The 13,449-nt window shown below is 32.2% G+C and overlaps 2 protein-coding genes across 2 annotated transcripts; both read right to left on the bottom strand.

The window, feature by feature from the left end:
• Nucleotides 1–380: 380 nt before the first annotated feature.
• LOC132714552 (uncharacterized) lies at nt 381–9,774 on the bottom strand. The gene is made up of 8 exons (XM_060697444.1): nt 9,327–9,774; nt 8,111–8,161; nt 6,314–6,441; nt 5,425–5,733; nt 5,089–5,193; nt 4,683–4,718; nt 2,594–2,653; nt 381–1,271 (listed from the first exon to the last, which is right to left on the bottom strand). Exons 4-8 carry the CDS (start codon nt 5,524–5,526, stop codon nt 1,119–1,121), a joined length of 456 nt encoding a protein of 151 aa, XP_060553427.1. The 5' UTR covers nt 5,527–5,733; nt 6,314–6,441; nt 8,111–8,161; nt 9,327–9,774; the 3' UTR covers nt 381–1,118.
• Nucleotides 9,775–12,651: 2,877 nt separating this feature from the next.
• On the bottom strand, nt 12,652–13,432 carry LOC132714551 (toll-like receptor 1). Its single transcript, XM_060697443.1, has one exon. It carries the CDS (start codon nt 13,288–13,290, stop codon nt 12,679–12,681), a length of 612 nt encoding a protein of 203 aa, XP_060553426.1. The 5' UTR covers nt 13,291–13,432; the 3' UTR covers nt 12,652–12,678.
• Nucleotides 13,433–13,449: the final 17 nt, after the last annotated feature.

Raw genomic sequence — 13,449 nt, 5'->3', positions numbered from 1 at the left:
GTGTATTCTTAAACCATGTACATGTACATTTGTATTTTTCTGTATCATTTTTAAATTATCAATCAATTGAATAATTCATAAAATCTAATTTGGAACTTATGATAATTCCTCAACATCTTTACTGAACACGAATAACAAATTAAATATAATGTTTCAAAGTTGATAATGTCATATAGATACCATAAAAATGTACCTTTTTACTCAATTATTGTACATATTTATTGTTTTTATCTCATATAAATAAAATGAAACATGCTATTGTTGTTGTTGTTTTTTTTCGAATTGTATGTTTATGTATAATAATAATCAGTAAATTTGAGAGTTGATCTGTGTTTATAAATTATTGTAACCAAACTAAGTGACAACCATTCTTTTTTGGGATATGTAACGATATCAAACAACTACTCCAAAACCTTGAACGACCGGATAATAAACGTGTGATACTATTCGCCGTTCTCTAGTAATCCCGGTCAAAATAGACCGGGAGAGACCGGGAATTACCGAAAGGAGACCGGCGAATAGAGTTCGATATTGTACATGATAAACAAACATCCTCATACCAATCGGAATGATCGGCTATTATGACCGACTAAAAGGCCCGAGAAGTTGCAATTGCCCTTTTTTATTCTATCAGGGGCGTCGCGCTTCGGTGCGGAGAGACTATGTTACTAAAAATATAAACTCGCGCGTGCAGCTAAAAATAGCCGATATATATATATATATATTCTATTTTAAGCTCGCACGGAAAATCCAAAATGTGATATAAATAACTACGGATAGGAATTTCCTAAATTACGCTGGTTATTCATGTCAAAAGATATGAAATTTAAATTCATAAAAAAATACGATTTTCGTTTTAAAATAAAGGCAAAGAATAAATATTTTCTAACTGCATAGATGACATTGTTCATTAAAATAAACCGTAATCTAAGATACAGATAGTCAAACATGCACAAGAAATTTAAAATTAATGATTGTTACCAAAACAATTGAAACTCTTAAATATTTTTTTTTTACTAAATAAAATATACAATAAAATACATTGATATTTCAAATCAGAACTTTGACTTTACTCTGTGACCATATGCATATGGTTAAAATTACAAATGGTGACACAATTACATCACAAGTTCAAGATGTTGACATATACAGATTTTGCCTCTTTTAACGTTATGTCGGTTGTAAGGTGCCTCTTCCAAACTGTCGAAATCTTCGGCCAGAACTGGTAAGATTTCCTGGACATAACGTTTGATACTTGAAAGTGCGTAAGTCTGGAAAAAAAGTATTTTAGGTAATAAATTTCAGGCTAAAAATTAACAATTATAACTACAGATAAGTATCTTTTTATCTCACTAACCAGAACAATCCGTAAATGCTACTAAAAGTGATGGAGTTGGAAAATCTTATCTCACATAGTCTTATCTCACACTCCACGTGCAACAATTCTTTAAGTATTCCTACACGTACGCGATATTTAATCTTATTTTAACAAAATGAAACTTTATAGGGGACAAATGTATTAAAATATGAAAGGTAACGTGTTAGTCTAACAGCTGATCAATGGAATCGAATTATATTGAAAATAACTTTCACGCCAAAGCTCGTTCCCAATAGATTCTTTTATATCTAGCATGGGCATGATGTCATATTAAATCGGGTAACATTATATGATATTACAAATAGTATGATATAATATTTAGGAAATAAATATCAATTCTGAGTGCATTGTTGTAGAATAATGCACGGTTTGAGTTCAAATGCGTAGTAATATATTCACGAAGGCCGATAGGCCTGAGTGATTAAATACAAAGCATTTGAACGAAAAACGTGCATTATTATACAATAATGCACGAAGAATTAATATCTATTTCCATTTCTAACACGTCAAGAAAAAAATATAATTATTATTATAAAGTTGGACTTTGATGTTTGGTGGTTTAAATTTGTTTTCGCCTCAGGAGTTTCCAATAGAAACGTTCTTTAAAGGCCGTTCCAGTGGGTTGAAAAAAACTGTCGTTAAATCTACCGTATGTAGAAACATTTTGAGAATAACGAATTTTGAAAACGTTGATAAAACTTTGTTTGTTTATTTTATTTCAGTCTATAATTTTCCAAGCGAATAACAAATTATTAAAAGTGAAATATACGTAAAACTTGACTCGTTTGCGACATTAAAATAGCGTACTTGATTTGATTGTTTTGCACGTGCTGTTTGGCGCTACATTGTGACGTCACGTAAACAACACTTTAAACGTCTGTACAGCGTTAACGACTGAATTAAAGATATTGGTGTTCGGATTCATTTTCTTAGTTAGACCATTTTCTTTCATTCTAAATAGTTTTCACAACAAAATTCGACAAAATACTGTTTTATTTATCAGATTTTTCAAACAAAATGGCGCCGTCAATGTGAAAATACACAGGGAGATAATAAGAACGGCGAGTGCATTGTTGTAGAATAATGCACGCTTCGGGCCTTCTTTGTTTATATAGAAAAATTTCCGATAGTGTTAGAATATATAATATTATAGTTAAAAGCATGCATGTTGAGTGTCGAGTCGTGTCCTGTCTCACATTGCATACTGTATATTACCTCAGCTAACGGCTCTCCAACCTGTGGATATTTCTCCATGATGACTGATTTGAGGTAATCCTAAAATAATAACAAATACCTTCACAAAGCGGGAGTACGCTCTACGTTTTCTGCTTTTTAAAGCCAATTACATGCAAAATATTATATTAATGATCAACATTATTTTTTGTCCAATCACATTGTAGTATTTTTCAAATTTCTGCTTTGTCTAACTTTGGTTAATGTGTACTAACTAAATAAAATTCACTTAATCTGTCGTCTAACCGTAGTCTAACAAATTTCAATAATGCATTATATTAGGGAAGAGTTAGAGGTATGGTTGTAAAATGTCAAGGTTAGCAAAACAATGCCAACATAAAAAAATTAGTCGAGGTCAGGTGGATACAATCAACTGATTTATTACATAGATAATACATGTTGGGTACGCAGAGACAAATGATTGCATATTGACTTTTTTATATCCTTTGAACTCTAAGAAAAATGACTGTTATAAATTGCTGACTGTTTTAAACTTTATATTTTATAGAAAAAGTAACCAAAACAATATTTTCTTTCACTTGATAGGAATAAACTGCATTAACAATCATTGATATCAAGAATACAATGATTACATTTTTGGCTGGAAAACTCATTGAACATGGACCCCCTTCACACAGAAAAAAATGAATTGTTTTTAAAATGAGCAAATCAATAGGGATTTTAAATGTTAGTGAACTTGAAGCTAATAACAAATTTGTATCAATGAATAATCTCTAATGTATTTTTTTCTCACATTTTCCATTTATTTTAAAAGGATGTACACATTTCATTAACTCCATTGTTTTTACCTAATTGCATCGTTTTCCTCGCTGTTTTTTCCAGACATGTTATAAACAAGATAAAGGTATAAATTCTGTGACATTTCAGTAGAAAATGTGCCTGGGTCATTTATTTAGCTTATCTAAATGTGACATGTTAGCAACTTGACAAGGAAGACATGTAGAGCGAAAGGGCGGAGCTATCGGTGATTTAGAGAAATGCCTTGTTGTTTGTTGAAAAAAATAATGTTGATCATTAAATAGGTTAATGCATATTATTAAACACTAACCTATACGTAAAGAGTATTCCTAAAAATCACTTTTATTTTTTCATTTTTTTCTTCTTTTGTTACGATTAAATTTCAAAGGTCAAGGTCATATCAAAATAATCCAACATGTCATTTTGTCATATGTGTTATTTTTAGCAAATTTCAATTATTTGACCTTAACGGTCAAGGTCAAATAAAGGGTAAGGTCATATTTGAATTATTCGGCGTACGGGTTTTGTTATAATTGTTTAAATTAAAACAAATCAAGCAAATTTCAGATATTTGACCTTAAAGATCAAGGTAATTCTTTAGTTAATATCAGTCTGGTTTACTTGAATATTTTGTCCAAAACGTTGTTGTGTCCAAGTTCTAAGACGGTTCATTTTTTAAATAAAAGAAAAAAATAATGTCCAGTGTTATAAGTTTCGGACGCAAAGGAAACGAACGAACGATAAGACTGTAGCAATAGCTCAGAAGTTTTCTTTCGAAAACTCGAGTTCAACATAATCAATGAAATATCTTATAGTAAAAACCATAGAGTTATAGTTGTCGAGAGGCCATGGTGACGTTGACTTTTAGATTATTTTGCATTTTAGTGGATGAAAGGGGGTAGGGTCTAAACTTAAAGTCCCATGAAACAAAACGAAATTGCGCTTGAAAAGAATTATTTCCCTTGACTTATGACAAATGTTAGGATGTGCCCTGTGGTTGAACTACAATATACAGCAATATCAAACCCATACCTGATCTTAATAAAGATTGTGTCTAGCTTTGAATTGGGAGCAGTCCCAGTGGGGTATTTCAAAATGCAAAAATCGAGCTTCCAACACTAACGAGCCCGGACATACTGGAATGGCTTTATACTAGTGGTAAAGGCTAATCAGTGTCAGCGGGCAAAGGATTAATAAATTACATCGACCTTGACCTAAACATAAAAAGGGACTGTTTTTGTAGCATTGGTAATGGTTGGAAGTGTGAAAGGGTAGGTAGACTCTGTATGAAGCATTATAAAACTGAACTTACCTTACATTTGAAGACATTATACCTCATGATAATGAGCTGTAAATAAAAATGAAAAAAATATGTATGAAATAAATAAGATGGAAAACACAAATAAGGTTTAACTCTGGTATTATTAAGACAGTCAATCAATTTTCTAAGGACTCTTCAATTATTTTGTCAAACAGCAGGCTGCTATAAATGTTCTTAAAATGGCAAATGGATGATTGACTGATAAACTGGTGTTTGTTTTATATAAGTTACTCTAGTTATGCGGTCAACCATCGAAATGACCCAAAGTACATATATATTTCTTAAGTCTACGAAAAATATGATAATTCATAAATAGACAGGATACAAGTGCACTAATTATTGAATGTAAAGAGGCAATACATACATTAATTAATACGAGGACAATTCAGGTTCTCACCTTCGGACGATTGTTTTTACTTCCCGAAAATATCAATAAGACTCCATTATTAATGAACTGGTTGCCAAATTTGTCCCATATCTTTCTCTGTAACGATAAATCCCGCTGCAAAAACAATAATTGTACTTGGAATAACTTTCTACTTATTAATGATGATGATGATGATGACGATGATGATGATGATGATCTATTATTATAATTATTATTATTATTGCTATTATTGCTATTTTTGCTGTTATTATTATTATTACTATTATTATTATTATTTTAAAATTATTTGGAATATAAACATAAAACACACGATGTATAGTTTTATTGAAACTCAAAATATTTAACCTGTTTTCTGCTGCAGCAACATGAAATGATGCACATTATCGGAAGCACTGCAAGTGGTAAAACTATCAACAGCATGGATACAATTGTCAGAAAAGATGTCATATAATCTGACTCCTCGACAGACAGGCGTGTCCTCGAGGCTGTTGCTATTTTGCCAGTCCAATAAATAAAAGCCACAGTGAAAAATATTGCGGGAATTGTGAAGATTCACCAGCAACAAATGTTACACTTTTTACGGAAGTCGTACGACCACATGACAGAAGACTTGTTGATGAAATTGAATGTCTGTATTAGAAGCGATTGTGGTATCTGAAATAAAGGAGAGATTAAAGTAACAAAGATAAACGCAAAGAGAAAAGTATGTAAAATCATCAAACGGGTTATTTTAACTCCTCTAGAATCCAAAATCAGCCAACACAACTGTTCAGTCTTATCATTGTCGGCAATGTCCGCTATTCGTTAAGAAATGATAACTTCAAACTGTAGCAGCCAACAATTACTGTTTGTTAAACCTCTTTTTTAAAATAGTGCAGTTGGTTTAAACAATGAAGCAGAGCAAAACTGTGCATGACAAACGAGTAGGGACTGATCCAAAGAGGCAGATAATGCAAAGCGTTGGACCATGACAAACAGTTTTTGTTTCAAACCTTGTTCTTTATCATAATTTTCTTTGGACATGCCAAGTGTAAGAAAACTCTGCTCATTAGTTTGAATTTTCCTTCTTTACCCTTGTAAAATGAAAAAGAAAATCTGTTGAAGATGTCTTTAATTATAAAATGTATACAGTTGAATAAAATCATTTAAGATATTTAAGATAACTGTACGTTATCACATTTTTTTCTGTCCTTAGAAGAAAACAATACAAATGAAATAGGATGGACTGACTTACCTGGATATTATCGGTCTTTAACCTCTTGAACAGATCTGATGTGGGGTTGAATTGGTACTTTGAAGGTCTGCAAGGCATGCACGTTTTCTTCCTATCCCCAAAGATACTAAAGCTGTATCCGTTTTCATCTGTTATAAAATTAAAACGTTGTGTTTATGTGTTGTTATTACAGTGTAACTTCCGAATTCCGGAACTTCTGAAATCCGGAAACTTCTAAAAACCGAACAATTTTTTCGGTCCCGATTTTTTCCCTTCTATTTTCTATTAATATAATACTTCTGAATTCCGGAACTTCTAAATTCTGAATTCCGGACGATATTTTCGTAAAATTAGAGTCAAATCAATGCAATTTTACCTCCAAAAATCGGAAATATCCAAAGGTGTGAAATACATTGTAAATCGAGAATGTTAACCCTGCAGGAAGATTTAATCTTTTTAATCTCCCTATCGATTGTTTACTAATTAGCGGTGATCGTGTAATTTGACACGTGTTAAAATCACAAACTGTGAAATGGTATGTTTGAAGTGATGCGGTTAATCAAAGTAATTTACGGCTGTCAGTTAATTTGAAGTGTTTATTAGCAGATTAAATGACAATTAATTGGACAATGTATGCATTCAAACGTCTTTAGGGATTTTATTGCAGTTGATTTAATAATTAATAAATTATCATCGGACGATAAGTAAGTTTATGCAATTAACAACATTTCTACAATCTGATAGAAATTCAAAAGCTTTTGCAGGTAAGATAAAAATGTATTCTTTTCATTCACATCTTTATCTTGATTAAAAGACTATTATATATGATATTACAGTAATGGCCACATCTTCCTTGACATTTAGTGATATTAAGTGGCTTAGTCTTGTCCACATTTTCATAAACCTCTGAATTCCGGAAACCTCTGAAATCCGAACTTTTTGACAAGTCCCATGGGTGTTCGGTTTTCGGAAGTTACACTGTATTATTTGTCTATATTAGTTACGCATAAAAGGCCTTATGTTAACTTATCGTTTAAATTAAAGCTTTACATATATCATATGTTTGTGCCAAATAAAGTCTTTGTTCTGTTCTGTTCTGTTCATATAAACGACCAAGCATGAGTCGGCTAATCTTGGTATGTATGCGCTGGTCGCAATGGTAACGTTCGTTGCCGCCGGCATAGAAACAAGTTACGGAATATATCTAATTGATCAGACGATAGTTATCGTTTGATTATCATTGTAAGTTTAGATAATTATATGACTGGAATATAATATATCCATCATGTTTGATTGACATCAAATGGTTATTGATATAAACTTATTAATGAGACATGAGGGTTTTTGTTAATTACATGCCTTAATTTTGCATACCATATTTCCTCTCTTGATAGCGTTTGCACTTACTCTTATCTCTTTCAGGATACTGGAAACTCTTGTGGCATTGAAAGCAAGACACTTTGACTCCTTGACAATTTGATCTTTTGGGATATGGAGATGACCTTTACACCCCTTTTCGTGACATTTAGTCGACTAATGAAGCAGACATATATAACTCTATTTTTGTGTTTAAAAGTAAAAAAAAAGTATTTTTTGAAAAGATTAATGAATAAAATTCAGGCAAATTAGAATAATCAGATTCTTACATGTACATTAGTGGCATTTAGTCTTTTTAAATAGCAACATCTTCTTGAATAACTTAAAAACTCAGATTCACATTTATTTTCTTACGTCTTTTTAAGACATTTCCACTTTTAAATGCTATCGCCTTTTTCATTGAACTTAAATCTAGTAATTTTTACAATTGTCTAAACTTACATTTCTTGATTGAACTTGTAAACTCCTTCGGCAATAGCCTCTCTGGCTCATCTATGAAAAGAAATTTAACAATATTATCGCATAGATTCCTATCGATTTCCGTAAAAATTTGATGTTTTAATCTGTTAATAAAATGATTCAGACTTAAATGAAACAAAAACATGAACAACTTTAAGACAGTTTGTGTGTTTACTGTTTTATTTTATGTTACCCCAACACTGTAAATATAATTATTTTGTGCTTAACTGCCAGGTGAAGGAAGACATGTGTATCTCGGTGCATTATTTCAGGCGTAATTTTGTTTATTTTTGATCAAACACTGTCCAAAACATAGTAATAGAAATGTCATCTTAACACGAAGCTATCTGATTTGCATGGGGATTATTATGAATAAAAATCAAGAATATTATTAAATATAAGGAATATTCTGTTTCTCTTGTATCATAGGCAAAACTAAAACTATTTTCCCTGTCATCAATCATAAAACCCAAATGTAACCAATGTATGAGAATCTAAATATCACTTTTTATCCGATATAATGTCCTTTAATTGTTTTATTACATGTGAGGAAGCTATCCAGCTAGCTTACGGAAAGTCGGTGGTTCTACTCAGGTGCCCTTTCGTACCTGAAATAATGCACGGATCGAGAGGCACCTGAGGTCTTCCAGTAAAAGCTGGCACGCCGCCGAATGACCTATGTCGGCGTGACGTAAAACCCAAAATAAGCAAACATAATTTATTATTGTATCATAGTCTGGAGACCTTTATTTTCTACCCATATATTCACAGTTAATTTGGGTTCCATTCCACAACCGCACCTAGCCTTCTGTCGATTGTCGACTGTGGACGGGCGACATTTTTCTAAGGTTTATTTATTGTTGCGTCAGAGAAAAGTGATATGAAACGAATTTACACACCGTGTGATAATTGAGTTGAACCGAAATTAACTGTGAATATTTTGGTAGAAAGGTCTCCAACCAAACAATGATACAATAATAAATTATGTGATAAAACAATTTAAGGGCAGTAGATCAACATATATGTAATATATTTAAAACAAATTTACTTACCGTGCGGTAGTTGAATTGAACCTAAGTTAACTGTGAGTATATGGGTAGAAAAGTTTCCAAACTATGATTCAATAATACACTATGTATTAAAAACAATTAAAGGACTGTAGATCTACAAGTAAAATATTTGAAACGAATTTACTTACATGTCTCAGTGTCAATCAAAGCCGATGCTATCTTCGCAGGAACATCACTGTTGGGGTCCGTCGCATCAACATAGGTCAATGGCATTAGTGCCGAAGGTATTTCACATTCCTCAAGTTTAACAGGAATTATGAAATTCGTCCTTTTCTCAACAGAGCACGCGAAAGCATATTCTTTCTCATGATAACACCAATCACTTTGATGAAAATTTGGAGTCAGGAACAAAAGAACTTTAAAAGATCTCGCCATTCCTTCTTTGATACATTCTTGAGTGTTTTTCCCCGGCTGAAAGTCCCGATTCGCATATACACATGGTAATTTGAAACGATTTTCAGATCCTCCACATACGACCAAACACGATCACTATCTTCACTACTGTAAGAAACGAAAAAAATATTTGTCTTTCCCCGTGGGAAGTTCGGGTAAATTATGTTGGATATCTAAATCAGCGCCAGATCGTTGAGATCTTCTTTTTGCGTGTCGGATTATGTCTATCGTCTGCTGTCGGAAAACTGCTATTCCTTTCTTCGTTCAAACAAGTGTCAAAAATAACGTCTGGATTACCATTATCCCCCTGAATATTCTTTAACAATGAGTAATTTTCCATATTATATATCACAATAACTAAAAATGTAACAAAGTTAATCAAGTCTAGTGAAAACTAGTAAACGCGTGTTCTCTAGCTGTTTTAAAATAAACTGTATTTGTTTGTACAAAATATCGATTAAATTACGCATGCTTAACCCATATTAGTATTTTTAGAAATTTGAAAATGAAAGTACATAAATAACTTTGCTTATCAGGGGAAGTAACTTCTACCTGAGTTAGTTGGGTTTTTCCAAAATTAAGTTTCAGAAAATTGCAAATCGAAAGTAGACTTTTATTATCATTAAATTCCGTTTGTGATGGAACGAAGTTATAGTATGCATATTTTTGTTTTACTCGTCTGCATATACTCTTTATTTCAATCGGTAAGTGTTTATAATTAATAACTTATTTATTTGTCAAAGTCTTCTTTTTCAAATAATGACAAATTAATTTTCGTAAATATGGTTATCGCATGGTTTTGAACTTTTCCTTTCTTCTTACTAACCCATTATACTCAGTACACTTCAATGAACATTTGAAAACTGAATTGCTATACAGCAGGACAGTTTTTTCATTGATTCATATAAAAAAAAACTCGACTGCTATGTAGCGGTTGCATTTTTTTCGCACCTTGTATATATCGATGTAGTTTTTTTTCACATACGCTCCAATGGGGCAGTGGTAACGAACTTTCCCAGTAGCAAAAAAAGTACATAAAAATGGAATCAATAAAATAAAATAAATACAATGAAAAATATAAATAAAGATAATTAATGAAATAAAATGTACTCTCCTTTAATCAAAAGGTACATCCGCTGAATGAATTATTTCAACTGATAAATGCCCCTGGTAACAGTTTACAATCCGCCTCTAACATTGGATGTCTTTTGTATATCTTATATATATTTTTTTTTTTTGCGGCAGTGAAAACAACTTGAAAAAAACTTCCTTATCATAAATAACTGAAATGTAGCTAACGATTTATTTATTATTAATGCCACTGCGATAAAACAGTTATAGTATATGAAACTCGTTAGTTAATTATGAGGATATAACACTGGCTGGGCGACATCTCGGGATATTTTTTCTGTAAAAAATTGTCTCGCCATGTTTTAGCAGAAACATCTTTTGATGTCGCTCCAGTCAGTGTTATATCATCGTAACTAACTCGTTTCATGTACTATAACTATTACTTAGTGGCTCTAATTATCCACACTTTACAGGCAACGGAACGTACATTTCGTACAAAGCGGTATGAAAGAATAATGTTTACCAGTATTAAATGATTTCAAGAACGATTGCGTCCTATCTAAATGATTAATCAACAGCTACAAAGGTAGTATTTTAATTAATACATGTAACCGACGAACGAGTATTAAAATAAATGTATATGTATTTATCTGAACTTTTCTGCATTTATGCATTCAAGGTCTTTCACTTTTGACAGACCCCTGGAAGATGTATTCTATTCTTACATACAGGCATTAAAATTGAACTATCTCTTGTATTAAAGTATGTGTTTGATAATTAGTCCTATAAGATATTCACTTATAATCAATTAAAACAATCTAACTCATAATTTAGAGGTCCATTGAGGTCGTGCATGAAAGCTTTTTATGTAAAAGTAACTTTTTATATTCATCATCGTTACTACACGCCTTGCAAATGATAAATATATTTATTATCTGATTTTGTACCTCAATATTCTAGCAGAAGTGTTATTTGGCACTAAAGACCAATACGTTTTAAACAGTGAAATGATGTTTAAACATGTTAATAAAATGATTCAGACATAAATAAAACAAAAACATGAAAAACTTAAATACAGTTTGTGTATTTACTGTTTTATTTTATGTCACTCCGACACTGTAAATATCAACATTCTGTGCTTAACTGGTGACAGAAGACATCAGGTGCCTCTCGGTGCATTATTTCAGGCATAATTTTGTTAATTCTTGATAAAACACTGTCCAAAAAATAGTTCGCACTTGATAATAATAATAAGATCTAAAAGCAATAGAAAGGTCATCTTAACACGAAGCTATCTGGTTGGTATGGGGATTATTATGAAAAGAAATTCAAGAATATTATTAAATATTGGGAATGTTCTGTTTCTCTTGTATCATAGACAAAACTAAAACCATTTTCCCTGTTATCAGATATAAAACCCAAATGTAACGATGTACGAGAATCTAAATATCACTTTTTATCAGATCTACTGTCTAAATTGTTTTATTACATATGAAGAAGCTATCCAGCTTGCTTACGGAACGTCGGTGGTTCCACTCAGGTAACGTTCGTACCTGAAATAATGCACGGAAGGGCACCTGGGGTCTTCCCCCAGCAGTAAAACCTGGCACGCCGCCGAATGGCCTATGTCGGTGTGACGTAAAACCCAAAATAAGCAAACATAATGTTGCCTTAGAGAAAAGTAATAATTACGTTTAAACGAAATTTACGCACCGTGTGATAATTGCGTTGAATTAAAATCCCCATACTGTGAATATATGGGTAGAAAGGTCTCCAACCAAATTATGACACAATAATAAATCATGTGATAAAAAATTAAGGGCAGCAGATCAACATACTGTTACATGTTATATATATAAAACAAATTTACTTACCGTGCGGTAGTTGAATTGAACCTAAGTTAACTGTGAGTATATACTTAGGTAGAAAGGTCTCCAAACTATGATACAATAATACACTATGTATTAAAAACAATTAAAGGACTGTAGATCTACAAGTAAAATATTTGAAACGAATTTACTTACATGTCTCAGTGTCAATCAAAGCCGATGCTATCTTCGCAGGAACATCACTGTTGGGGTCCGTCGCATCAACATAGGTCAATGGCATTAGTGCCGAAGGTATTTCACATTCCTCAAGTTTTACAGGAATAATGAAATTCGTCCTTTTCTCAACAGAGCACGCGAAAGCATATTCTTTCTCATGATAACACCAATCACTTTGATGAAAATTTGGAGTCAGGAACAAAAGAACTTTAAAAGATCTCGCCATTCCTTCTTTGATACATTCTTGAGTGTTTTTCCCCGGCTGAAAGTCCCGATTCGCATATACACATGGTAATTTGAAACGATTTTCCAGATCCTCCACATACGACCAAACACGATCACTATCTTCACTACTGTAAGAAACGAAAAAATATTTGTCTTTCCCCGTGGGAAGTTCGGGTAAATTATGTTGGATATCTAAATCAGCGCCAGATCGTTGAGATCTTCTTTTGCGTGTCGGATTATGTCTATCGTCTGCTGTCGGAAAACTGCTATTCCTTTCTTCGTTCAAACAAGTGTCAAAAATAACGTCTGGATTACCATTATCCCCCTGAATATTCTTTAACAATGAGTAATTTTCCATATTATATATCACAATAACTAAAAATGTAACAAAGTTAATCAAGTCTAGTGAAAACTAGTAAACGCGTGTTCTCTAGCTGTTTTAAAATAAACTGTATTTGTTTGTACAAAATATCGATTAAATTACGCATGCTTAACCCATATTAGTATTTTTAGAAAT

This window comes from Ruditapes philippinarum, unplaced genomic scaffold (assembly GCF_026571515.1).
Source record: "Ruditapes philippinarum isolate M1 unplaced genomic scaffold, ASM2657151v2 ctg4083_1_1_1_1, whole genome shotgun sequence".
In the NCBI taxonomy this organism is placed as follows: Eukaryota; Metazoa; Mollusca; class Bivalvia; order Venerida; family Veneridae; genus Ruditapes; species Ruditapes philippinarum.
This window is presented reverse-complemented; position numbering and strand designations above follow the sequence as displayed.

Bases quoted from the DNA above. Each gene is read 5' to 3' on its own strand.
- LOC132714551 (XM_060697443.1), bottom strand. From the start codon at position 13,290: ATGGAAAATTACTCATTGTTAAAGAATATTCAGGGGGATAATGGTAAT.
- LOC132714552 (XM_060697444.1), bottom strand. From the start codon at position 5,526: ATGACATCTTTTCTGACAATTGTATCCATGCTGTTGATAGTTTTACCA. The intron at 4,719-5,088 runs GTGAGAACCTGA...TTTTATTTACAG, and splicing joins GTAAAAACAATCGTCCGAAG to CTCATTATCATGAGGTATAA. The intron at 2,654-4,682 runs GTAAGTTCAGTT...TTATTATTTTAG, and splicing joins ATAATGTCTTCAAATGTAAG to GATTACCTCAAATCAGTCAT.